The following is a 28,000-nucleotide window of genomic DNA, read 5'->3' on the forward strand; positions in this document are numbered from 1 at the left end:
CCGATCGGCATAACAGACCTTCAATTTCTTATTGTCGTATTGTAAAGAATCTACGAAAATTTGACAAAACCTTTAGATTCAATAGATGATTAACTTCATTAAACTCCTTGAAAAATATGGGTATGTACCTCATACGGTTTTGATACATGGTTGGATACTCTTTTCTGTGATGATTTTTGTATGTAATATATAATAACTTCATAAAATAGAAAGTTTAATAAAGGCTTTAAAAATTAAATTAATGTTCTGTTTTTATAAAAGATCAAATTGTCTTCCTAGCGTATTTCTTCCTATATTTACATAACAAATAGCTCTTTCCCTTGAAAGAGACATCGTTCCTGCAAGTTCAATATAATACGAGAATATTTTTTGTGAACTTTATGTTATATCTGGTGTAGGTGACGTAATATTAAAAATAGTAAAAAATTTGACTAAAAATGTAAAAAACATATGTCGTTACCCTCGTTAAATAACTCAAGGATACATCATTTCCCTCATTAAATACTTAAACAGTTTGACATTACTTTTATAAACACCTTTATAATTTGTATTTGAAAGTTTACATCAGTATTTATACCGGTAAAGCAACTACAAATAGTCTCGATAATTTTGTCAATTAAACACCTCTCTGGTTCAATGGAGTCTGGTGTATCACCAACAATATGACCATAAGCAATGAGTTTCTAAGAACAAAGAATATGAAATATCGAACTTTATATAAGATGAATACATGACCTAGATAGACATGTGGAGGGATAAAGAATTTTGTTGAAAAGACACATGGGAACTTGGAGGATTGGATATGAGTAAGTACTGTGGATAGATAAAGATAGCAATAATGACAAATTTTTTGAAGGTTGGATCCTCTAGCTTTTTCTGGGAGGAATTTAGGAGGAAAGAAACAAAAAATGTTCTGTAGCAACTTTATTTTGTGCTATCCAATTGTAATGGCTTAGAGACAACGCAATGACAATGTTTCCGAGATTAAATCTATTTCTTACAACTAAAGACTCCAAGTGTCCTAACACATCAAACAAAAACAACTTACTTGTACACAGTCAAGTGCAATGGTGACAATCCTGGCACATTATGTTTGACAAACTTTTTCTTTGAATAAATTTGTTCCTAACAACTAAAGATGCCAAGTGTCTTTTCTGTATATTACATATTCTGTGCTTCAGCTAAGAGCTTTGTTATGCCACCAAGGAGAACTCAGGTAAAACAACATTACGACAAAGCATTTTATCTCAGTATTGCCTACAACGACTGTAATTACAACTGACCTGTAATTCAGCCATAGTATCTTCATTTTCTCGCTTGCTGGTGCTTGGGAAAAAGACGACATTGTCGATCATTTGGATAAGTTCCAATTGAACGACACACTTAATGATCAATGAATTGAACAGCATCCTCTCCGTCTGCACAACTAAAATAATGAGATGATTTTACGACGTTAAAGTACATACATGAAAAAATTAAAAAATGTCACTCGGGTGTTGGTTGAACATTTCCGTATTCACGCTCAGACGATTTTTCATTTGTCGGTAAAATCGAACTTTGAATATCCCAAACAAAGGGCTAATTTATCTTATTAAAGGTTTATACAAAATAAAATAAAATAAGCAACGAATGCAAAAAAAAATAAAACAAAAAATAAGTTTCTTAAGTTAGTGCTATTTTTTATAAAAAATAAGAGTTAACAGGAGAAGTAGTAATAATTACTAATTAGTAACATTATTGGTTCTATTAGTAACAATTAACAACATTATTGTTTCAAACATTGCAAAAAATGTAAATTTTTGGAACATAAGCAGTTTCAGGAAATCTTACATGACGTCGCTGTTCACTTCAGATTGAGTTTTTCAAACGCATATATCAATTATACGTTTTGCTACGCCTTTCCAATAAACCAAAGTAAATTAAACACGTAAATGGCAGCAGGCTGTGACAACAAATTATTAATCTCAATTGATTTCTAACACATAGTTACCTGGTTCGTGTTCTTCGACAGGTTCAAATCGTAAACTAGGCGTACTATGTAAACTAATGCTGTCTTGTTCTTTGGTTTCTTCAACTGTTTCTTGAGGCATTTCCTCCTCCGTTTCATTCAAACCTTTTGACGATTGCTGACCATCTTGTTCGTCCTCGTCTAAAAAATAATACGGAAAATTTTCAATTGTTACTCAAAGAATGCAAGCTGTTGGTCCATACGAGTTAAAGATTCACACGAGCTATATTGCAATATGCGAACTTTTGCTTCATATGAGCTTTTGGTTCAAATGAGCTTTTTTAATATGCGAGCTTTAGCTTACCATGAAATATTTTCCAATCTTATAATTATGGACACAATTAAAGCAAAAATTTTCCTTTAAAAGAATTCACAAACTTTTTATTTACCTTCCGGATATTTGGGCACGATATCATCCTCCAGGTCGACAGGTGACATTATCTACGATATACGTAAATTTCAAGGGTAATAAATACATAAAACACACAAAATAGTTATAAAAGTTTTTCTATAATTTTAGAGTGTCGGGCTTTAAAACTTCATAAAAAATACTAAGGGGCGGATTACATGATCCCGGTAGCCGGGAATCAGCCAAGCGTTAAATTATTTTGGCAAATGGAAACGATTCAATACTTATTATCAGATAAATCTTCGATAGCAAATTCACAATATTCTGATTTAATAACTACGCAAAACATTTAAAATTAAAACAACCAATTTGCCATAATTTGACAATTACAACCGGAATGACGTGTGGCGCTTCGCAAACAGTTGTAATTTTTAACCTTGAAGTTTTGGCTCTTTTCAATCCCTTGAAATCATCTGGGCTAGCTCGCTATCCGGGCAGCTCGCCTCCATATGGTCAGGCCTTGAGTGTATCATACCTTGAGTGGTGATGACGCAGGAGTGACATCGGGTGTGGGTAGACTCATTACTTGTTGGTCAGCGGGTCTCCATTTCAATAGTTCGTGAGGTACGGTTGATTCAAATATCGTCTTTACACATTGACATGTCTTTTCCCAGACGTCTTCGGAGAACGTGTTGCCATTGGATAAGTCGAGATTTTCCAAACAATTGGTACCAGACCTCGCTAATTGCTCGTTATCTAAAGACATGTAATGAATGAACGAGCAAAGCAGGACATGGTGTTTCAAAGCATTTACAGTCGAAACTGAAAGAAACTCTGATACTTCTTTTACCTCAAACCAAACCAATCACACACTCTCATAGTTCAAACCAATCACACACTCTCATACTTCAAACCAATCACAAACTCCCATACTTCAACCCGATAACAAACTCTCATAGTTCAAAGCAATCACATATTCTCGCACTTCAAACCAATCACTAATTCTTATATTTCAAACCAATCACAAACTCTGACACAACGAACCAATCACCAAGGCAAATGCCAAGCACAAACACGTTGCGAAATCTCAAGCTTACCTTGTTTGACACACCACTCTAGATGGCCATACATATCATCAAGAAGAATTTCAGCAAGAATATCAAAATACTGAGTAAAAACATCGATGATAGCATATAGAGCGTGATTACAAGTTGTTGTCATCCATTCTGATTTCTATAAAAAAACATCACAAATTTCAAAAATCCTCAGCTGATGTCTGATTTTATAACGAGGAAATACAACATCTTATACACGGACTTTATTCTATGTAAAGGAAACGATCTTCCCGCAGTTTAACAATACTCCCTCCTGATTTAAAGGCAAAAGCATTCTTTACAGGTGGTAACTTTCACAAACGAGTGTTTCAAACCTTCCATACTTGTACAAATCGTTTACACAAAATGAAATCGGTGTGTAAATAGGGAATGCAAGAGGATAAGAATGGATAGACAATGAAGTGAATACGAGTAGAAATACAGAATGAAGTGACTCTAGAATGAAAATGGATAAAAGTGAATAAGAAATAGAGGAGGATATGAGGGGGTCATTGAACTAAAATACATGGAAAGCTACATGAAGCAAATAATTGAAGCCAAATCTTACACCCAGACACGCGTGTTTAGTGTTTCGAGATTCTCTCGCGAAGTGAAAATTGATTGAACTACACACGCGTGTCTGGGTGTAAAATATGGCTTCAAAAAATTACTACGGTTTTCTATTACAGGTAGCGTTCCATGTATTTTAGTTCAATGGAGTGGATACACAATTGAAATGGATGAGTGAATGAGGAATGAAGGTGGGTAGACATGAAGACATGAAATGAATATTATTCCATGTGGAACTGGATAGTCGTGTATGTAAGTTGACTTTTTGCGATATAATGCGTGTTTATGGCAATCATAGACAATAAGACCACAATAACGACATATTATAAACTACGTGTTTTGAACCGTGGTCGATTACGGGAGAATAATGGACCGGCAAATTGTTTCTGAGCCAATCAAAGCGCGCCATTTAGCCGGAAGTGACGCTTGCCTTATAATAAGAGCACAATAATAACAGTTTTCTAACCTCCTGCCAATCTATCTGTCTGTCTGGTAGTTTCATGTTGTCGAAAATTCGAAACACGACTTTAAACACATCACGCCACCAATGTTGGAGAAACGTGTTCCCGTATGTTTTCATGATTTCAAACATCACGGTTAGGCCTCTAGTTGATGGATGGAAAATAGCTCACATTCAAATTATACAATACATACTAATCTATACAGTACATACAACTCAATATTTCCACCATACCTTGTTCTGACATCTAGTTTACATCGGTTGATGATACACGAAAGCTCAAAAAGGACTGGAAACCAGCCTTTCACCCAGATTCTGTCCTGCTCTGATATCCCAGCATCCTCTACTCCGTAGTCTTTAAACATCTGTTTATAAAAGAAAAGAAAACAGACGCCATTGGAAAATGATACACGAAAAAGCGATTGAAATAGATGATTTGGGTTGGATTTGATCCAAAGTGGTTAGCTTTGATGTGATTTTGCAAAATTTTAAATCATTTCAAAGGTGAAAAGAAAGTAGATTTGCAATCGTCGTACCACAGGATTTTCGGAAACAAATTTGGCGCAATTTCGTATCAGTCTTATTGCTTCCATACTCGTGTCAGGGAAACTTGCGTTGCATGCGAATTCCGAGAGACACTTGACGGCATCTTGGAAAGAGTCGATGGTTGCGGAGAAATATTTCTCAAAAATCGTGGCTGAAAGAGAAAATGGGGGATGTGAAATTTATACACTGATAATCTTCTGGGATAAATGAATCTGTCAAAGCTTTGATTTACAAGTGACGTTGAAACAGTAGAGAAACAGGGCTAGAAAAGTTTAAAAAAAACTGCCTTTTGACTCGTAATTTGCATCAACGAAAAAATGTTTCATACATTTATTTCATTTCTCCATTAACTCTCGTTTAATTTTCATTCATGCATCATGAGTCGAACATCCATCGACTTCATGATAAATAAAAGTTTACCTCGAAAACTTATACGAATATGGCTGAATTACCATGGAAAAGAACGAACACATAAAACTCTTGTGGGAAAATAAACGAAGCTCTCTGCCACATCCGAGAAACACATTTACTTAAATGATATTCAAATACATAACAACAGACAGGTCGGCGGTAAGATTAGAAGAAAAAGCTCCTTCCTTAAACTACAAACCTGTTGTTTGAAAAGCAAGTTCCACGATTCCTTCATCATGATCGGACGCAGCCAAATGAAAAACGGAGAAAACATTTTTCCAACCAGATTTGATGTTTGCGGCTTGCGAATGCACCATTTGTGTGACACATCGTACGACCATATCTCGAATTGTGCAAGAACTAAAATGTGAAAAATCCAGTTGTTGATTCAAGCAAATCGTAGACTTAAAATTGCAGTCCTTGTTGCGAAGTTCATAAACATATCGAAGAAAGAATTTTAATCAAATCCTTCGAATTATAACAGACAAAACAGAGCGATTGATTGAAAGACGTCCTTTGTAAAATTCTTCGTAAAATTTCAACTTGGTAAAGAATCTGCAAAGTCTGCCACAAATTTTGTTTATTTCAAAGAAAGATTTTCAAGCTGCAAGAAACTTTACATTTTCTGACAGAATTGACTCCTGCATAAACTTACCTGTTTTTCTTCACTATGTATTCAAAGGGTCGGAGAAAATCCTTTTGAAATCGGAAATTTGGCAATTCCCCCTTTTCCAAGAACTTCATGGATAATTGTCGCAAAGAGTCGACACAGAAGAACGCAACTTCTTCATTAGGGTTACAACCACACTAAAATGGCACATAAATTATCTAAGATGGAGAAGTACTATAGTTGGTAGAACATTGGAGATGAAGGCATTGATTATCTTGTTTTTATACTTGAGATATGAAAGAAACTAGAACTGTGTTTTGAAATATCATCATAGTTCACAGTTGATCTGGCAGTTTAGTTGGTAAAACATTGGAGAGACAATGATTATCTTGTTACTATACCTGAGTACATCACAACAACGAGATGTTATTATCTATGATATTAAGATATGAAAGAAACTAGAACTGTGTTTTAAAATATCATCATAGTTCACAGTTGATCGTGTAGTTTAGTTGGTAGAACATTGAAGACAATGATTATCTTGTTACTATACCTGAGTACATCACAACAACGTGATGTTTATATCCATATTATCAAGATACAATCTTAGTCGTTAATAATCGCTAACCTTGTTAAAATGATCTCCCAACACAGCCCATATTCGTGACCATTGTAGCCGAATACGACCCATATTGTAATAAGCAATCTCTACGATCTTCTGCAGACTAAACATACGTATCATTGTAGGATTGGAAAGCTCAACTTCCGAGACTTGACGTAAACCTTCCACGAAATCGACTTAGGAGAAAAGCGAAAAAGTTTTGAGATTTGGGTACAGGAGATAACCATACTTGGTATTTGAGAACTGGGGATTTAGATACTGGGGATTTGGGATACTGGGGATTTGGATACTTGGGATTTGGTATTTGGGAACAGGGGATTTGTGTACTTGGGACAAAGGATGGTCAAGTTAGATGTATACAAATCTTATGTAAGATGCAGTTTACTGTATACATGCAAACCTACCGATAGCATCACCATCCAGTTTCACTGATCCCGTGAAAACTCTAAACGTAATAAAACATAATGAAGAAGTTGAGATGAAGATATTCTGCTGAGAGAACATAACGTATGGACAGTGCACGAGTTCTTCAAAATTTTAATTTCATGTTTATCTTCAATGTTCTCTGGTTTACTTGAGCCTGAAGATGACTACCGCTAAGGATGTCAAAACGTCAGTCAACAATAACAATAACAGTCATTCTGAGGACTCTGCTAACATGGACAATGAACATGTCTACATAGAGAGACATCCATCGACTTTTCTTGCTGTTACAAGCCCCACTCTAGCTTAAAGACAACTTGAAAGCCAGAACGCTGAATGGGAGGTGAATATTCATATATTTAGTTTTGCTTGAATGATTTGGTTTAAAAGCTATTTTAATTTGAAAAGAAATTAGTTGGTCACAGCGGAATATATGACCATATTTATGAATATTCACCCCTACCCCTGCATGAACGTTCTAGCTTCGCCCCTGGGGTGGGAGATAGGTCACAAAACACAATCCACATACCTATCATTAAAGTAAACGTTACCTGTCAACTGCAACAACAACACTTTGTGCAGCGGTCTCCCCAATGGCTTCCTGTGAGCCAGCCGCTTTTTTCGAGTCAGCGGCAACAGGTATCCGACCTTCATAGAAATACAAGCAAAGAAAAGCACCTAACGTTAGTATTTGACATTTTTCTATGAGCGTCACAACAATGTTATAAGCAACTAAGCAACCTGAGGTTATATCATAAGATGTCTTGTTGTTTGCGGTGAATGCTGTGGGTGAATTAGTAACACCGCTGAAGGCCGTATGAAGGTATCGCGTTTTCACACCAGTACCAATAAGTTGAGCCAATTCAAGTTGGGAAATACATTTCAGTATCTAGAATGAAAACAATGACTTTAGGGAAACGTAAAAAGATACGCTGAGCGGAACAAGCATTTCAGCAACGAAAACGAGTGTCCAACAAGACGAACATAAACGTTAAATACATACGTAGAAAATATCTTCAAATAAAAAATATCTTGAGAAAAACTTTCTTTTCTCATGCATAATTATTACTGATGTACATTTGTGATACGATTCTCTGATGAATGGTATCGAATACAATCAACAAAGCACTTGCAAAAATGAAAGTAAAAGACTGTAGAAATATCGTGAAGTTTCCACTACAGACAAGACCTAGACTTTTTCTTTTGATGAAAAAAACAATCGATCATATTTTCAGTCGTAGACACAAACCATAATATATAGCAAGATGATTCTCTCTACCTCGAGCCAAGACTTCCCGATGTAATTACCATCCGTTTGAGCGATGGTAAGAAGTGTCTTGATCGTCTCGATGTTCTTCGTTTTCATTTCATGAATATGCGTGCCACTGGTCGCAGTAAGTAAAGTGAACCTGGATAGCGCTTGTACGAAAGCATCTCTTTCCAACTACAATGTGAAAAGAGTTAATAGGAGTATCGAAAAATGAACTTAATGGTAAAGAATCTCCATTCATATTCCCTAAATCATTAAAACAAACTGTAATCATTGAAAAACTTTTAAGAAAAGATTATTTCACATTCACATGCATCCTGATATATCCATATATGTACACAAACAGACAATTAATTCAAAGGTAAACAAACATCTGTTTTTATTGTATACATATGAGTATCATCTAAACCTTGAACATATAACACGCAAAGAACAGAACGTGTATGTAACTACGTAAATATATTCATAAATTTGAACAATTCAACATTCAACATATTTTTGAATATATATTTATGTCCGGGAAAGGGTCACCAGGGGATGGAAAGGTATGCAGAGACATTAATGTCGTTATTTCATACCCAAATATATTAAAATGAACAGAATGTTGTGTGTTTATCAACTTACAGGCATGCTGAATATGCAAGATATTCGTATTGCACAGCGGATTCCATCAAGACAAAATGAAGCAACAGAAGGATCGTCGTTGTCTTGTAGATTGACGCTGAACGCGGCAAGAAACGGACTCCATGCAACCTTAAACACACAAAACAAAATGGTCAACAATGGGGACTGGGGCCGGTTGTAAGAAGCAGACTTAGCTTAAGTAGTGGATTATCTCAATAGAAAATCCAGTCAAATCATTCATTGGTCAGCTAAAATATTAGATTATCAAACAGATTTACTCTTCGTAATCGCAAACATTCATTACATAAAATCTAAGTCTTTTCTTTAACAAGATTAAGATGAATGTCATCATGTTTCGAAATCTACGCCCCCCGTACTTGGCACTGTCTGTATAAGTTGACATCACAATTAACGCTTCGTTAATCAATCCTTACATACACCACAAACATTACCCTCCAGACTCCACCCCCCCGTACCTTGAACATTGTCTTCACGGGACCAATCTGTGTCGCCGTGACAAAATCCGTCTGAATATGACTCACGTCTTCCATTTGTGTTTTGGCGTTTTCCGCCATCTGCTCTATTTCCATAGAATACAACATACGACGATGTTTCTCACTTTGTAAATCTGTAAAGTGGAAGCACAATAAAAAATTTCTTTACTTTCATGAAAATGCATTGCAGCTCTCTTAAGACCAACACCGAACATCACAATATCCAATATAAGCCCCTTTCCTACACCCATCTCAAGACCAACACCTCCATCTCAAGACCTTCACCTTCATCTCAGGACTAGGACTCTACACTTCGCAGTCAAGACCTTTACCTAGCATCTGTACAATTTTTTCAGTTAAGCCTTGATTCTCGTATTAATGTTCCAATACATACATGTAGCATCGTATCTACTGTTCACTTTTGGTGTATGTTTCATCTTGATTTCATTCAGTGCAATATCATTATAAATTGCTTTAAGATATTCAGATGGAAGATCTTTACTGTCATTTATACCACGATTCATTTGAATGTACTGCTCTTTCGTTATTTTCCGTTTAACCTGAAAGAAAATTTCACGTGATTACGATGTCGCATCTAAAGGCTAAATTTTCACGTGATTCCAATGAAGGCTCCATATGAACGCCATGAAAATCTCGCGTGACCACAACGGAGACACGTGATCTTAGACATAAAGTCACTTTTATAGAAAACCATTGCAAATGAAGTAAGTCTGTGTAACCTGTGAACTATGTAGATCAGTAGTCAACATGATGATAGAATAAGCCAGAACGTAGGCAACGTCTGCACTAGCAAACATATCGTCACTAAAATATAAATGATAAATATAAAAAAAGTTTATCATAGACAGTCTAACCTAGCTATATCTAGACATGTTTGTACATGAGTAAGGTTGTAGAAACGTCAGTCAACATCAACAACAGTCCGTCTCAGGACTCTACAATCCTGGACGATCTACATCTACAAACATGTAACAATACTCCCAGTTCAAACAACTCACTTTACATCTATCTAACAGCAAATTGCAGCCCTCAAAACTGGAATAATAAAAGTTCGATGAGAAAATACTTAAAAAAAACAAAAATCGTCAAAAACCTGTCCTAAATTATTGTTGATATTAAATGAAAAAAGAATTAACACATGGTTCATAGACAAAAGTCATTTCGTAAGTTTCACTAACCAGCATGCAATGCGAGATGTAAAACAACAGATAACAAGACACAAATCATGTCCTTACTTTGGGTTCGTTTCACAGAACCTACTCGCAAACTTCTCCATGAGTCGATCGATCTTTTGCACTTCACCGGAAAGCCGGAAGTTATGTAAGAACAATCGCAGAGCTTGCACAAGATTGGTACCAGTGAAATCCAACTGATCTATATAGGCGTACATTATCTCTCGTTCATATCTAAGAAGTATAGGAAGACACGAGGAACAGTTGAGGATATGAAGCACAGTTAAGGATATGAAGAACAGTTGAGGACATGACGAACAATATATCTAAGTGTACTAAACATATTGTTTGCTTCTTTTGAACAGTAGCAAATCTTACTGAATTCTGTTAATGCTATCCACTGAATAGAGAAATTTTGTGTATATAAAAAGATTGTTTTGTTTTTTATGGACAAAATAACCAAGAGATTTGAAGATAATGCTTAGTTTCAAACAGCTTTTGTCCTTTTACATGGAGTTTAATGCAACCTTAAACATATTTTAAACATTCTTGATTTTACGATTAAATTTTCTGATTTACTATTTCATGTATCATGAGCAAACCATCCATGGGCTTCATGGCAAATTGACATAATCAACCTTTCTTGACTCAATTTATGTTGAAATAAATACATAAAATGAGAATCAAACGTCTTAACGTGATTTTTACGTGATTGTCACGCGAGGGAGATGTGTAAAAACATACTTACTGTCCTGGATCACCAATCAGCTCACCAATCATAGTCTAAAACCATAAAACGCCACACTGGGTCAAAATCCGAAGCAACATTTAATGTTTCTACAAATTCTTCAAAGATAGCGTGCAAATGTGACATAATGAAAACTTTAGTGAAAGAAGACAACATCATGTAAAATGAAACATAAGGATTGCAAGGGATATAAATAGACTAAAATTATCACTTTGTCTAGTGTATCATCAGTGTGTAAGAACTGAGCGACTTCCGTTGCTGTCTCACCAAGGAGACCTTCAGATTGAAGGAATTTTATACCTTTTGATGGATTCTTGTTAAATCTTAAAGTAAATCGTAAAATTGAATAAAAATACAGAAGAGAAGCAAATTTGTTGACCAAACTTACAATTGAATTCCCTTTTCTTTCGTCTCCTTCTTCTGTTTAAGACTCTCAAATTCTTGAGCATTATCGATGGCTTTTGTACTATTAAGAGACGACTGACTACCCCCGTTTTTTGAGATTGTAAATCACCGGGTTCCCCTCCGTTTTCATTCTCCTCGGTGCTTCCTTTTCGAGAAATTGTTGGTGCACCATCAACCAGATCTGTCAGGAAATTTATATGGAAGAGATTAAACAGAAGTATTGAGGAATAACTATGATGATTTGGAGATCAATAAGGGATCGCGTGGATCATTAAGAGGTTAGCATAGATCATCAAAAGATAGCCTAGATCATCGAGAAGATACTATAGATTATTGAGAGATAGACTAGAACATTGAGGGTAGCATGGGTCAATAATAAGTAACTATAAACATTAAGATATAGCCTTAATCCACCGCGAGACCACCAAGGGTAAGTAAGACAACTAAGGGATAGCTTACATCCTGAGAGGTTATCAACAAATGTCGAACAACTAGTTACGATTAAGAACATTAACGTGTGTATAAGAAAATAATGGAGTACCTTCGATAAATAGGGGATACAGAGTATAGAAAGATGTAAACTTGATGGAGACAAAAATCGTCAGTGTAGCCGATATCAAAAGAGGGGTACAATGGATCATAAAGTGATAACTTATCGAAATGTATAACAATGTTAAGTTTATATTCGCTACATGCGAGTTTCTTCAGTTTCATAAAGATGTTAAAACTTACCAAAATTATCGTCCACCTGAGAATCAGGTTTAAAGTAAAGATCCCTGCTCCATTCTACCATACATTTAAGAATAGAAACGAGACATTCCAGACCTTTGATACGAATACTGCGTTCTTGAACCTGGAAAAATCATATAAAAATAAGACGACATTGATACTATTCATATAAAAACGTGATAAAAAGATGTATTATAATCAACATTGTCAGCACAAAATATTAGAGACATGTTCTAGTCCTTTTCATGTTGATAGACTATGCTCCAGTTTTTTCATGTTGATAGACTATGTCCCAGTCCTTTTCATAATAATAGACTACGTTCCAGTCCTTTTCGAGTGGCATAGATATGAACAAGAGAATGTAGAGAAGTAAACATTATGAAACATATTCATCAACTTACTGGTGTCGCTCCTAATTCAATAGCTTGACGTCCTTGGGCAACTTTAGACAAATCATTGATCAATCTTTGAAAGATATTCGACAAAGCCAATTCACAGTCGTAATTTAAATATATATCAACGACCGTCTGTGCGTCTGCAATAAAGGACACAAATGGACATTAATGGCTAATATGAATGGATATTAATGGATGACAGGAAGATAAAATCAAAAATTTAATTGTTGGTATATTGATAATTAGTAAGGGAAAGGTCACACCTCACCTCTTGCACACCCACGAAGAAAATTCGAACGAGAGGATTGTGAAGATTGAATATAGGATGGGATTTGGAAATAAAAGATGCTTAATTGTTGTACAGGGTTAAGCAAATGGAGAGACATTTGGTAGAACTGGAGACAATGTCAGTGCAAGCTTTACACCGAAAGTTGACGTTTGCACCAGCTAGAGAGTTCACACAAAGTCTCAAGGTTTGCATAAGCCAGTACAAACACAAAAAACATCTTTTAGTTCTTTTGTAAATAATAGTAATGCGAAACAGACAACTTCAACAAAAAAGTTTAAAATTTTTCTCTAACATGTATTCATGATTCATTTGCAAATTATCTTTGATTGATATAATTGATGAAGCTCAGATACGCAAGTTTGTACAGGCTAATGCAAACACAGCTACAGAGCAATCATTTCGCGCGTTATATTATTGTTAGTAAATGGATAAAAGTGCAGATGAACGAGATTGGATAGACGAAATGTACAGGTGTACACGTAAGATGAATTGGATAGACGAAATGTACAGGTGTACACGTAAGATGAATTGGATAGACGAAATGTACAGGTGTACACGTAAGATGAATTGGATAGACGAAATGTACAGTTGTACACGTAAGATGAATTGGATAGACGAAATGTACAGGTGTACACGTAAGATGAATTGGATAGACGAAATGTACAGGTGTACACGTAAGATGGTTGGATAGACGAAATGTACAGGTGTACACGTAAGATGAATTGGATAGACAAAATGTACAGGTGTACACGTAAGATGAATTGGATAGACGAAATGTACAGGTGTACACGTAAGATGGATTGGATAGACGAAATGTACAGGTGTACACGTAAGATGGATTAGATAGACGAAATGTACAGGTATACACGTAAGATGGATTGGATAGACAAAATGTACAGGTGTACACGTAAGATGAATTGGATAGACGAAATGTACAGGTGTACACGTAAGATGAATTGGATAGACGAAATGTACAGGTGTACACGTAAGATGAATTGGATAGACAGAAATGTACAGGTGTACACGTAAGATGGATTAGATAGAAAAATACACGTAAGATGGATTGGATAGACGAAATGTACAGGTGTACACGTAAGATGAATTGAGGTACAAACGCAAGGTATTCAATGGATGATTGTAACGAATGGATTGAAAGATTGGTGAGTAAATGGATAAGAAGGAATACATGAAAAATTGACGATGAACTGAAATTTTAATGAACTGAAGTAATGTACACACACTTACATGACAATGATGAAATTACCTGAACATATTCTAGTTAAAGTCCCCATCACCATCCATTTATGTTGAAAAGAACTTGTCGAGGTTTCCAAAATGTTTAAGAAAATATCTTTGAAGAACACCTGGTCAAAATTATACAATATAACATAAAGTACTAACCTAAGTCGTCTGGTTACGACACGGAAATTATAGCAAAAAAGTGAAGTTTTGAAATGTTCAAAATATCAGCGCTTATTGCAGCAGCAAACGAAATTATCAAACAAACGAAACAATTAGCATTTCACGGAAAGTTTACACTATAATATCGGATTCATGATTGATATAAATCATAGTTTCGACAGAATCTAAAATGTCACGTGAAAGTTTAATTCCTAAAACTCACTTCAATCTGCATTTTCAAATGTGTCTTGAAGTATGACAAAAGTGTGAGAAAGATTGCCAACGATAGTTCAAACACAGCAGGAACAGATGAGACGCCATTCTTTGATAATGCGACGCATAAATATTGTTTTATAGCGTTGATAAACATTGGATGAGTACGGAAAACAGGTCCGGCACTTTGTAGACAAGTTAACAGCAACTCCAGTGAGAGAATTTTAGATCTGAGCTCAAGCGATCTGAAAATAATGAAAGGTTTTTTATCGCGAGTAAATCTTAAAAGCTAATGCTAAAATCTTACTTTAAAAAAGTACTGATAGAGCTATCTTTTATATGTCAGGACAATTTAGTTGAGTTCAATTTGTTCATGTAGTACATAAAGTTATATCAATAAGAGATGACCTTTACTGCATGATCTTTAAGAACAGTTATGATCTTAGTTAGAGATATCTATAGTATAAATAAAGTTTGTTTAATTTAGGTTTCCTTCTGTAGTAATATTGGATCAAGAAGATATAAACGAACAGTTTGATACATGTATCTTAGTATCAAAAATAAGTCGAAGTTTCTGTAGTAAAGATATTCATGATGAGATGAACTGATAGTACAATATAAATTAGCTCAAACCACTTTTTTGACGTGACTTATGATCAATGAGAGTTTTACATTATCAACATACATCTCAAAACTGTAGCTAACTTACTTGGGATCCAATGGTCCTTCCGCAAGCGGTTTCATCGATAGTTTACACAATGACCTAAACACTAAGAATGCATCCTTCTGAGTGATATGAGAAAAACTTTGTTGAGGTGGCTTGCCTTCACTTGACGTCTCGCTGGGCATATTAGACTGTGACTCGGAGACGGAACTTCGTGCAGTTTCATTCCCGTCATCCTCCTTGGGCTCTGAAACTTCGCTAGTTGTCGAGTTATTTGTCTTTGCTTTTGAATCAACATCAACGCTATTTGGTGGGATTACTTTGGATTCAGATGGATCACTAACATCTTGTACCTCAGTTACAACTGGGGAATCGCCATTAACGGACTCGTCATTAACATTTGAACTTCCATCGAGGTGTTTTTCTTTGGCAATCTTCGCTGATTCTTCACTTTCTTCACCTATATTGTCTTTTGTATTGCCATTTGAAGAAGTCTTAGAAGGCAAGTCATCTACAGCAGCATTGTTCAACTCGTCTGAGTCATTTAAAGGCTGTTCTTTATCAACAGACCCCGAGACATTAGTGTCAACTGTTGTTTCGACTAAATCTTGTTTTGTGTCATCGTTCACAGCATCACTGACACCATCAACAACATCTTTTACACTCTTCTCTTCAACCATTGATACTTTATTCATGATAACTGTATCAATAACATCTTAATCTTTAACCTCCGTGGAAGGAACGGAGACTTCGCTATCTGTAAATGAAAGCCATCAAAGAATATTGAAAAATATGGATTGGTCTGCAATATCGTCGTAAAGCCAGTTTTTGAAAACAAAAGAAACACATAGACAAGTTTTTTTTTACACAGAGGGGTTGATTATCTTCTCAGACAATTTTAGGGGGGAGGTTCAAATCTCCAAAAACAAGTAGAAATGCTTTCTTACCGTTCACATCTTCAACTTTATCGTCGCCATGATGGATTTCACCATTTGGTAAAGAATTGATGTCAGTTTTCTCCTCCTTTTTGCTTATTTCGTCTGATTTAAAATTATCGCTATCATACTTTTCTTCATTTCCATTTTCAGTGTATTGATATACAAAATGATACAATATTATCAACATTGACATGTCTATTGATGTACAATATGATACAATATTATCAACATTGACATGTCTATTGATGTACAATATGATACAAAATTATCAACATTGACATGTCTATTGATGTACAATATGATACAATATTATCAACATTGACATGTCTATTGATGTACAATATGATACAATATTATCAACATTGACATGTCTATTGATGTACAATATGATACAATATTATCAACATTGACATGTCTATTGATGTACAATATGATACAATATTATCAACATTGACATGTCTATTGATGTACAATATGATACAATATTATCAACATTGACATCTCTATTGATGTACAATATGATATAATATTATCAACACTGACATGTCTATTGATGTACAATATGATACAATATTATCAACATTGACATGTCTATTGATGTACAATATGATACAATATTATCAACATTGACATGTCTATTGATGTACAATATGATACTGTCGGGATTTGTTTGCCCAACACATTCTGACATAGCCTGATACTTCCTTGAGTTTCCCAAGTGTCTCGAGAGATTGTACGCTTGTTAGTAGTGTTTCATAAAATGCATGGATTTTACCAGGCTTAGTTCCTTGAATGTTGGGCAGGTTGATGATGTTTTGAACATAAGCGTTGATGACTTCGCTGGTTTTGCCGTATTTAGTCGTCAAAATGTTCTTAGCTCGTTCATATCCCTCTGATGTGAATGGTAATCCATCGATACATGACCGCACTTTTGGTTCGACAAGCTTGTATGAAAATTTGGTTATACTAGAGACATCCGAATTGTCAATTTCAGCATTAAACTGCCCCCAAAATCTAAGCCAGTCCGTATGTTGTCCGGTAAACTTGGTAATAACCAGTTTTGGTAATTTTGTTGTCAATTTGGTGGCGCCTTTTTTTCCGCTTGTGAACTTTTCTCGATTTTCAGACAAGGCCTTCTCGATTTTCAGACAAGGCCTTCTCGTGTTCTAGTTTCAAATCTTCTTCGCCCTTAACCCGATCTTGATCGTGTTTCAACTCCCGTATAGCGTTCTCGAATTCTGCCAGTTTCCCTTCAATTTTCTCCGTCCAGTCTCGTACATTGTCTACGTTTTCGCCGCTCTCAAAGTTTAATTCCTGAATCTGCTCTTTTAAAGCGTGTACTTCTTCGGTTTTCCTTTCTAAAGTCTTCCTCTGTCTCTCCATTCCTGCCAAGTCATTTTTCCCCAGGATATTTACTGTTTCCTCATTTGTGAACTTCAGGAATTGGATTTTCGTCTCGATCGCTTTTACTAGTTTATCCATGTTAATCTCGTCCCATCGGGGGTGCCACTTGTCGGGATTTGTTTGCCCAACACAGAAAATCACTCACACAGTTTCGTTTTAACAATATTTCTTGTCCCTCTCGCTCGAAACAATTACAAATGTGCTATCAACAGCTCTAACATGCTGTCCCCCTTTTTTTCTTTTTCCACAAGTGTTGTTGTTCTCTACCGGTACGAACCGGCCATTCCCGAATTTGGTCTCGCGCGACCCACGCGTTAACTAAACTGTTTATACTTTCCGACAATACAATATTATCAACATTGACATGTCTATTGATGTACAATATGATACAATATTATCAAAATTGACATCTCAATTGATGTACAATATGATACAATATTATCAACATTGACATGTCTATTGATGTACAATATGATACAATATTATCAACATTGACATGTCTATTGATGTACAATATGATACAATATTATCAACATTGACATGTCTATTGATGTACAATATGATACAATATTATCAACATTGACATCTCAATTGATGTACAATATGATACAATATTATCAACATTGACATGTCTATTGATGTACAATATGATACAATATTATCAACATTGACATCTCAATTGATGTACAATATGATACAATATTATCAACATTGACATGTCTATTGATGTACAATATGATACAATATTATCAACATTGACATCTCTATTGATGTACAATATGATACAATATTATCAACATTGACATGTCTATTGATCAATTTGATACAATATTATCAACATTGACATGTCTATTGATGTACAATATGATACAAAATTATCAACATTGACATCTCTATTGATGTACAATATGATACAATATTATCAACATTGACATCTCTATTGTTTTACAATATGATACAATATTATCAAAATTGACATGTCTATTGATGTACAATATGATACAAAATATTTTGTTCATCGGAACAAAACTTACAGCTTGACTTCCCATTCTCTGAAACACAAGACTTATCATTTGCGTCAGTGTTGCCTTTGCTGTTGTTTGATTAATACGACTTTTACTGGCAAGGTAAATGTTGTAAACTGTTCTAACTGCTTGAAGTAAAGTTCCTTCTTGAAGTTCACAAGTACTTGATGTAACAGCTGTTAGAAGAGCCTGTAAATATAGATAATAAAAACATACACATTAAAATTATCAGATCATTTTCAACTGTCTATAGTTAACACATTGGCTTTTTTAATCTTGTTGGAATCCAATTATTCAATGTGATATTTAAAAAACTCATGGCACAAAAAATGTAAAAAACATAGGGATACATATGTCATTACCCTCTTTAAATTCCTTAAGGACATATCATTTCCCTCATTAAATACTTTAACAGTTTGACATTACTTTTTATAAATACCTTTATAATTTGTATTTGAACATTTACATCAGTATTTATACAGGTAAAGCAAGTACAAATAGTCTTGATAATTCTGTCAATTAAACGCCTCTCAGGTTCAATGGAGTCTGGTGTATCGCCAACAATATGACTATAAGCAATGAGTTTCTAAGAACAAAGATTGTTTGAAATACTCCGATTTATAGAAGCAAAATACATGACCTAGATTTGTGAAGGAATACAAAATGGTGGTAAAAAGACACATGTGAAATTGTGAGGCTTGGGGATGAGTACTGTTGATACATAAGGATAGCAATATTGACAATTTCTAGGAGAAATTTAAGAGGTAACTAACAAAAGAAAGTACTTATTGCATCCTATACAGGAACTTATTTTGTGCTATGAAATGGTAATAACTTAATAACAATGCGATGAAAGAGTTTTCAATATTAAATCTATTTCTTACAACTAAAGACTGCAAGTGTCCTAACACATCAAACAAAAACTTACTTGAATACAGTCAAGTGCAATGGTGACAATCCTGGCACATTTTGTTTGACAAGCCAACTCAAAAGGAAGAAAATATTGATCTGCTGTAATGAATGTTTACTGACCAGGTAGTGGAGGTAGAGTTGCAGAAGAAACATTCCTGAAGATTTTATTATAAATAAATCAAACCAACATTCTGGTTTATAAATCTAACTTTTAAACAATAAAACTCAAAGTTAAGCTTAATCTTTTAAACATAAGATTCAAAGTTAGTAACTCATTTTGGTCATGTTAAAATTGGAAAATTGGAAAGAAAATTGGACAACTTTACATAATTAAACTTACCCTGTAGATTTTTCATTTCCTTGAACAGCGTTTATTTCCTCTAGAATAGATCAAAATCATAAAGCGATCATTTTGTAAAGCAACATTCCTGAACACAGCAGTACATTATATTCATTGCACACGTTGACATAGATTTCTCCAGAAACATATATACATATAACTCAAGCAGAAGAACATGAACAAGCGATTGACACTAAAAAATAACTGTTTGCCACCTATAAAAAAGTACAAATCATACATTGAGCAATTTTAAAGATACTATCGACAGCGTTCGTTGACATCCTGAATGAAAGATTACTACACTTAATGTTTGGTTGATAGCAAATGTAGAAACTGGTTGACAATGCATAAAAACATAGAGCAAACGTAGAGAATCCAAATACATCAGCAATAACTACAATCATTACTTATAGATTTATACCTAAAGCCGTTTCGCAAGCTTTCTTTAGTTGTAAATAATGACTCTTTTTTGTTTCTTTATCTAGTAGAATTCTTTGTAAGCATCAGATAGGAAAACATTCTTTATTTTCACGTTCTTCTGCATGACTGAATGATTTAAAAAGTTCAAAAGGAATGAAAATAAAACCTTACTAAGGCATCTCTATGAATAACTATCCATTAGAATTCCGCCATCTTTCCATGTTTCATTCCATTTAATCACGTGACTATAAGGAAGTTTGCGGAGCAATTGTGAATGGTTGAGGATTGGGTCGAGAAGGACCAAAACTTTAAAATTGTGAATAACTAATGTTGTGGTCGTCTTTATTTTGACAACATTTTAACGACGGGAATTGATCATTGACAACCCGACTCATTTTGGCCATCAGATTCAGACTCATGGTTTGTCCGTTTTCTATGTGTCCTCGCTGCGGGTGTTAAAAGAAGTGATTTCGTAAAGAATGTAAATCGTCTGAAATTTACAAATGCATTTTGCAATACCATAACTAGTAGGATGACTAAGCCATTGATTGATCTTGCTTTAAGCCACAGCCTCGTAGAATGTAAATATAACACAGGATATATTCGGGGGTGAATATTCATATTTCAGCTCTTGAAAACATCAAACAAAAGAAATCAGCTGGGCAGACCTCACAGTAGTAGTCAAATCTAGAGGATGCCCTGTTTAAATGACAATTCATTTATGAAAATTACAAGTAGAATCTTAGAAAGGAATAAACAAGTATTCATGATCAATTAGTATAGAAGCGCTCTTTTTAAATACAAGTCATTTGTGTTATAGAAAGCAATTATACATCGTTTCAGATTATTGCAAAACATAGATAATGTTTTACATTCTTTAATAGCAGGAGGTAAGACATTCCAAGAAATAGTACTGATCAGTTTGAAAAATATTTTGCAAAATTTGTCCAAATTTATTTTTTGGAAATATAGATAATTTCTTAAAGATTGCCTGGTAGAATAAGTATACTTCTTCTGTAGAAAACTATAGTAGGTGGAAACAATCAATCATCCTTACGACCATCAACATCTATGTGCAATTTTCTCAAAAGGTTTTTGAATTTACTATTAAAGTTGGAGTTGATGTAATTATTCAGGAACATTAAGTTTTAAAAATTGAATTATGCCATTTGAACTGTCAACCATAGTTAAAGTTCCTGTATTGGAATGCATAGTTATATTAGACGTTACATGTCCGTTAAATTCAGCGCACTTTTTACCACTCTTTAAATCTACAGCAACCAATGACCGACCAAAGAGCGATTCAAACACTCCAATGCAATAAGATTTGTGTACGACTAGGTCGGATTCCAAACAATATTTCCTGACATCATGCAAAATCGCATTCACATCACCATTCTCATGAACATTAATTACATAAATGCCCTCACATCTCAAGGCTTTGGAAAATGTTATGACTGCTTGTTTACTATCACTTATACAGCAGTTGAACTTTAGATTATTTACAGTTATCTGTTCCGAACAAATTTTTCAATGACAGCTGTTATGGGTATTTTGCAGTATGCCAAGGTTCCAAGTAAAGTTCATTTTTGTTATTTCTCCATTTCCATAATGTGTATTCTGTTTTGTTTACAGTTAAAATAACAGAATTATCAGGTGATACAGCTGCTGCATTAACTTTTGAACTATCAACAGGAAGTCTTTTGTTGTATTGTATCTCACCCTTGGTAATTCTAACAACTTGAACAAACTTTTCTTCGTCAATACAAACCAAGACATCACCAAATGTTAAGATTTCTTTAGGTTTAAATCCAATGTTAACATGCTTTGCTTGAGTAGAATCTACAAAATTTTCAGACGAAGTTGATATCTTCATAAGATGATCAGAACCATCCCATATCCACAGTAAACCATCAGACCACCAACATCCTAATGCATTCTTCAGTTGCATTGGTACAGTTTGAATAATAGTGCAATGTTCAATGCTCCAAATATGAATGTTGACGTGGTCACCAACAGCGAAAGCAGCTAAAAAATATCCATCCGGTGAAAAACAACAACATTTAATTTCAAATTTCTCAAAAATAAATGAAGGTCTCCAAAGATGATCAGTTTTGAAAATTTTCAGCTTGGAAAAATGCGGCACAACGTAAAATTCCTTAAACGAGATGGGATGGACTTTTTTAAGATTCCTCCAAAAACATGGACAACTAACATTTGGTAAACAAAACTCGATTTCTCCTTGATCGTTGTATTTTGTCAACTGAGTGATTTCAGAAAACTTTCCATTCTGGTTTGTATGATAAAAAATACAATCACGATAATGGTGTGTTATCATTAAATGTAAAGGTAGTGGATATTTGTTTTTACTTGAAAAAATATCGATTGCCTTTGGGAATTGAAAAACATACGAAGTCTTGATGATTTCTGCAACAAAGAACTCTGAATATTTATCGGTGCATTGTAGTTTTGGTAATCAACAACGCAGCGTCGATCGATTCTTTGCAAAGTTAATGAATTCCATGCAGTGAACACATCTTTAGAATATTCTCATCTCCTACATATCTGCTGTAATAAACAAACCAGAATCTAAGAAAGAGCAATGATTAACGACATCATCTGACTGTAAACATGATAACAAACGTCCATTGTTAACGTCCCACAACTTTACTTCAGTAGATCCATCACTAGTTACCAGTCTATTTCCGGTAGGCGAAAAGGAGCAACAACAGATGTGTCCACGTACAAAACCAGATTTGTTTAATCTTGAACAGTCATAGTTGTTACACAGGGACATAAATTCGTGTACACCAATCCACTTATCCAGCCTTGAATCATCGAGTGCAGTGCCGAGAGTGCATCGCTGTTCGAATTCAGGAAGTTCAAAAATAGATATTTGACCATTTTCATATCCTACAGCGAGAAGTTCTTTATTGGACGACACACAAAGAGATGTGACGTTAGCACGCAAGGAGACAGTGAAATGATGACGGTTTGTTAAATATGTTGAGTCTAAATCCTCAAACCAAACAAACTTTCCTTGTCTCAATAAATCCCTTGCCAATATCCTTTTTTCGTTACTGTCATAAATTTTGTTTGCAATAATTTGTAAAAAAATTAAGCTATCATCTAACCTTGACAAATATGACTTATTCTTCATTGTCAGTAACGTCATAAACAAATGAAATAGTAGTTTCTCAAGTATATCTTTTCTCAAAAAAGTTCGTAGTTCCTTAATGATTTTACACAATTCAGACCTAATGGCATACATGGAAATGTCTTCATTTAACCTCGCACAAACCACTTTGACATCTACTGCCCAACTAACGTCAACATTTTCGCCACATTCTATCATATGGTGGACTCCATTCTTCAAAGCATATTTAATCATAGCAGTGTTCATCTGATCTTTAAAAATGTTCATCGACTTGATGTGTTCAAACACTTTCTCACAAGCATGCCATAAGAACTTATGACCATTTTTTGGATTAACTGTAAATTCATGCTGTTCGTAACCATCTGATTTTAACCAATCAATTAGAGACTTGTGATACACGGTCAAATAATCATCGTAAACTGGGAGAATTTGAGAAACACTTCAAGTATTTTACTACGATCTTTAAACTTCATGTCATCAGAAAACCTAAACATTGAAAAAGAAAAGACAAAGGCAAAATACTTTGATAAGTCACCAACACTTCAAGACATTCCGTAAAGTTTTTATCGGAAATAATGATATCGAGTGTTGATAAAATTATTTCTTTCAATAATTTATTTAATCTCTTGAATTGTGCTGTGTAAAATATATTCAACCCAGTAGGAACAGATTTTTTAATATTCTCGTCTGTAAGTCCATTTCTTTTTTCTTTATGCTCAGTTGTGCGTGATAAGCGTAAAGAAATGACCCCTCACATTTTTCAACTAATGAAAATAGAACGTAGGGATCTTCCTGCACCTGATCATTCAACTGATGTCTGAAATACTTGTGCAGGTCTTCTTCGTTGTTTTTATCACGAGGACGAGTTGTAATTTCCACAGGATTTATGTGTTTCAACTCCTTTTGAACAGGAAGTTCTGGACGACTGGAGATGAAGATTTTAATCCATTTAGGCAGTCGGTCAAACTCTTCTGCGATCAATTCCAACAATTCACTTTTGCCGTCAACTTGACTTTCATCTAAGGCATCAATAACCAAAAGCATTAGTTTATGATCTTCCAATGAATGCAATGGATTATTTAATAAAACACGGAATGCATCGGTGAATGATTCGTAGGAATGGTTTCTCTGTAATTCTTCATTCAGTTTACTTTTAAAATCTAATATTGTATCACAGATGCTACTAGCCAATGATTCTAATAACATTCGAGGATTCCTCTCATCTGATCTATTATACCTGCAAAAATGAGAAGCAGCAAGTTTCTTCTTTTCAGAATATCGTCGACACACCTCAGCAGCAAACACACTTTTACCAACGCCAGGACCGGCAATCAAAATCATGACATTAGAAGAATCTTCACTTCTATCGTTAAACCAAGTGTCGAGTTTTTCAAATAACCATTGTCTAGTGCTTTCAAGGTATATATTGTTAAGATCTTCTATAAGACCATTGAAATTACACTTTGCAAGCTTCTGGAGATTTGAACATGTTTTTCCCTGTAACATTTCTACATCAGCTTTTGTTGGCATGTTTTCTTTAATTTCTTCAACTTTATTTTTCATAGCTTCAAAATCTTTTTTTAATTCTTTTACATTTTCGTTGGTTTTCTCACCGACATTGATTAACTGTTGTTCTTTTTCATACCAGTTTTTCAATATTTCAATATGGTTTGCCTCATCAGGACTGAGGGGAGCTTTCTTTGCTTCATCTATATCAGTTTGTTGAATACCCAGACCAACCAATGCTTTTGAAATTTCCTGCCACAAATGCTCAAACTCACTGTCATCTACACTAGTTGTAGTTATGTGACCATACACTTTGTTTCGATAAAACTTTATTCTTGCAATATTTGCTGATATTGAAGTATCTGAAGAGGAAGGAAGATTATCCCATCCACCAGATGGCGCTGTTAGACCACAAATATTTCTCAATAAGACAGTCAATAATGAGATGTCAAAGTTTTCAATGTCAGGTGATGAGCCATTTGATGGGTAAAGAAGCTCCCATTGCTCTTTGCTGATGACCCTTTTGTTTTTAAGCAAAGTCAATTTGTTCATTGTTGAAAGATCTTTAAGTTCATTGATCAAACTTGATGATCGAAAGTTAAAACTAAATTGCAATGTTGTTTTCAAAGCTTGGGTTCCTTTATTTATCATAATTTTACTTAAACGAGATCCATTTGCCTCAATGTTCAGTTTTTGAGGTGGTGAAGTCATTTTCAAACAAGAAACCTGTTTAGAATATAATGTTGTGAATACTCTGACTAACTTTAATGAAGAATCTTTGGTTTTAATGATGAAGCCTTTATTTGAACTTGAAACTAAAAACCAAGAAAAATAATGGTACCTAAATAAGTTACAATACTTTAAAATTAAATAAATCAACGGCCAACTGAAAAACTTATTTCAAAGTTCAAATACAAAACGTTAGTAAAATCTGTGATAAAATATAAAGAGTAGCTAAATAATAATGTTTTAAAATTAATGTTTTATAGAATTTTACTCACCAAATATGACCCAAAACGACTATTTCTACATTTCAACACTCATTCCTTCGTTCCACAACGTAAATTCACAGTTTTATAATGAAATATTTCTTCATTTATGTCTTTCGTTGTATTGTAGTGTAGACGTGTGTATTCAAATGTAAAAGACGGGCTCATCACAAGATCATTTTTATTCACTTCCTTGTATCTGGATACAGCTGAAATGTAGTTAACGATCATGTTCATTGTCCATAGATGGTTCTCACCAGATTTATGTTTTTAACATAGACTTTTATAATAAATTACCAATGTGATTCCGAAAATAATTAGAATAGAAAATAGGCCAAAATTTATCCAAATATCGATCCAAATGGCCATTTTTTGTCAAAGTTTGAGTTTCCAAACCAAAGATCAGCAGCTAGAGTCAGATAATAGTTGGTACTACTTGTGTCAGTCATTTTCAAACGAATAAAAGGATCATTAAAAATACATAAATTATGTTGAATTCTTTGTGGCTTTAACCTTTTGTGCTCATAAAATTGAAAACTGAAAACAGCAAAAGAAATGAGCAACAGACAGTTTTTCTTGCAACGTGACCTGGCTTGTCGTAAATTTTATAAATTTATCAATAATAATATGGACGATGTAAAACTTATCAGTATAAAATAGTATACGGGAGGAAATTTTCATAAATAATCAAAACAAGTGAAGTATCTTTCTCTTTCTGTAAGCGAACATTACTAAAGAAGTAAGAGCATGGTAAAATGGGAACTATTTACGTTAAATTACGCACATGCATTTGTCATGGAAGTTTAAAGCATTGAGTTGCTGAGGAAGACCTTCTTTCCAATCGTGGCAAAGAGGAAACTTTGTAATTATATCTTGTTGAATGTTTAGTATATATAGAGGCTGCAAACGCTGTTTCTGGTTGTTTCAATACGCATTTTTGATGGTCGCATTTATCGACGCATTTGATTAATGCATGGTAACGCATTGAGTTGAAGTCTTGAAAAGACAAATTAGATACGCATTTTTGATTTTAATACTCGTGGTAATGAACCAACGCTAGTCGTCAAAAGAATCGTGATTTAGCATCCCGCACAACAGAACGCTTAGGTTGTGCGACAATGGCACTATAAATCTATAATTACATATCAATGTGGTAATGTATAATTGATGCAAATCGTTTGTGGTTGATTTAAATATTAAAATATATCGTTTTGATTGGTAAACAGATCATTTGTGTTTATATGATGAAACGCAATTTGATATACTAATATATATTATCGTATTGTCCAATAGATGTAGCGCTATTTATCTTATAGTTTCGTTTGACGTTGATTTTTCTTTTCTCAGAGGTTAGAATCGTCTTATATACGGCATAATATATGCTTTGTGTATCTGTGTATCTACTGAAAATGTGCATGCACAGTCAATGAATCCAAGTGAACGAGTATTCTGCCATTTAGTCAAACCTTTGATACAATAGCGATAAAAAGTAGCTAAACAATACGGCTTTAAAATCAATGTTTTACAATTTTACTCACCAAATATGATCAAAACGACTATTTCTTCATTTCCACACTTATTATTTCGTTCCACAACGTAGAGTCACAGTTTTATATTGAAATATTTCTTCAATTTTGTCTTTAATCGTATTGTAATGTACACATCATTCAAATGCAAGGGATGGGCTCATCAAGAGATCATTCTGATTCACTTCCGCACTTGTAACTGGATACAGCTGAAAAGTAGACAATAATCATGTTCATTGTCCATATATGGTTCTCACCAGATTTA

The 28,000-nt window shown here is 34.4% G+C and overlaps 3 protein-coding genes across 14 annotated transcripts in view; all 3 read right to left on the reverse strand.

Moving 5' to 3' along the window:
- Positions 1-28,000, reverse strand: part of LOC124451512 — an 89,717-nt gene that overhangs the window by 11,196 nt on the left and 50,521 nt on the right. The gene's annotated exons all lie outside the window — the stretch shown is intronic.
- On the reverse strand, positions 198-20,617 carry LOC124451506 (brefeldin A-inhibited guanine nucleotide-exchange protein 1-like). Of its 11 annotated transcripts, XM_047002152.1 has the most exons (32): positions 20,559-20,617; positions 20,138-20,177; positions 19,814-19,952; positions 19,325-19,454; positions 18,895-19,074; positions 14,505-14,604; positions 12,958-13,091; positions 12,560-12,680; positions 11,811-12,008; positions 11,723-11,745; positions 11,423-11,457; positions 10,738-10,908; positions 10,222-10,306; positions 9,876-10,041; positions 9,464-9,615; positions 8,988-9,116; positions 8,373-8,537; positions 7,835-7,982; positions 7,645-7,741; positions 7,075-7,115; positions 6,677-6,846; positions 6,094-6,245; positions 5,638-5,798; positions 5,018-5,178; positions 4,716-4,846; positions 4,488-4,626; positions 3,455-3,590; positions 2,893-3,113; positions 2,398-2,449; positions 1,991-2,149; positions 1,284-1,426; positions 198-683 (listed from the first exon to the last, which is right to left on the reverse strand). In XM_047002152.1, the coding sequence occupies exons 2-32, from the start codon at positions 20,151-20,153 to the stop codon at positions 498-500; spliced, it is 4,041 nt and encodes a 1,346-aa protein (XP_046858108.1). In that variant the 5' UTR covers positions 20,154-20,177; positions 20,559-20,617; the 3' UTR covers positions 198-497. The 11 variants fall into 11 exon arrangements, with proteins under 11 accessions (XP_046858108.1, XP_046858103.1, XP_046858102.1 ...); XM_047002147.1 differs by lacking the exons at positions 18,895-19,074; positions 19,325-19,454; positions 19,814-19,952; positions 20,138-20,177; positions 20,559-20,617 and adding exons at positions 14,865-15,099; positions 15,564-16,275; positions 16,466-16,568 and having other exon boundaries at positions 11,634-11,745; positions 11,811-11,862; XM_047002146.1 differs by lacking the exons at positions 18,895-19,074; positions 19,325-19,454; positions 19,814-19,952; positions 20,138-20,177; positions 20,559-20,617 and adding exons at positions 14,865-15,099; positions 15,564-16,275; positions 16,466-16,568 and having other exon boundaries at positions 11,634-11,751; positions 11,811-11,862.
- LOC124451292 lies at positions 24,366-28,000 on the reverse strand. Its single transcript, XM_047001913.1, has 4 exons — positions 27,748-28,000; positions 26,222-26,418; positions 24,750-26,035; positions 24,366-24,614 (listed from the first exon to the last, which is right to left on the reverse strand). The coding sequence occupies exons 3-4, from the start codon at positions 25,929-25,931 to the stop codon at positions 24,366-24,368; spliced, it is 1,431 nt and encodes a 476-aa protein (XP_046857869.1). The 5' UTR covers positions 25,932-26,035; positions 26,222-26,418; positions 27,748-28,000.

This window comes from Xenia sp. Carnegie-2017, unplaced genomic scaffold (genome assembly GCF_021976095.1).
Source record: "Xenia sp. Carnegie-2017 unplaced genomic scaffold, XeniaSp_v1 HiC_scaffold_24, whole genome shotgun sequence".
NCBI classification, from domain to species: domain Eukaryota; kingdom Metazoa; phylum Cnidaria; class Anthozoa; order Malacalcyonacea; family Xeniidae; genus Xenia; species Xenia sp. Carnegie-2017.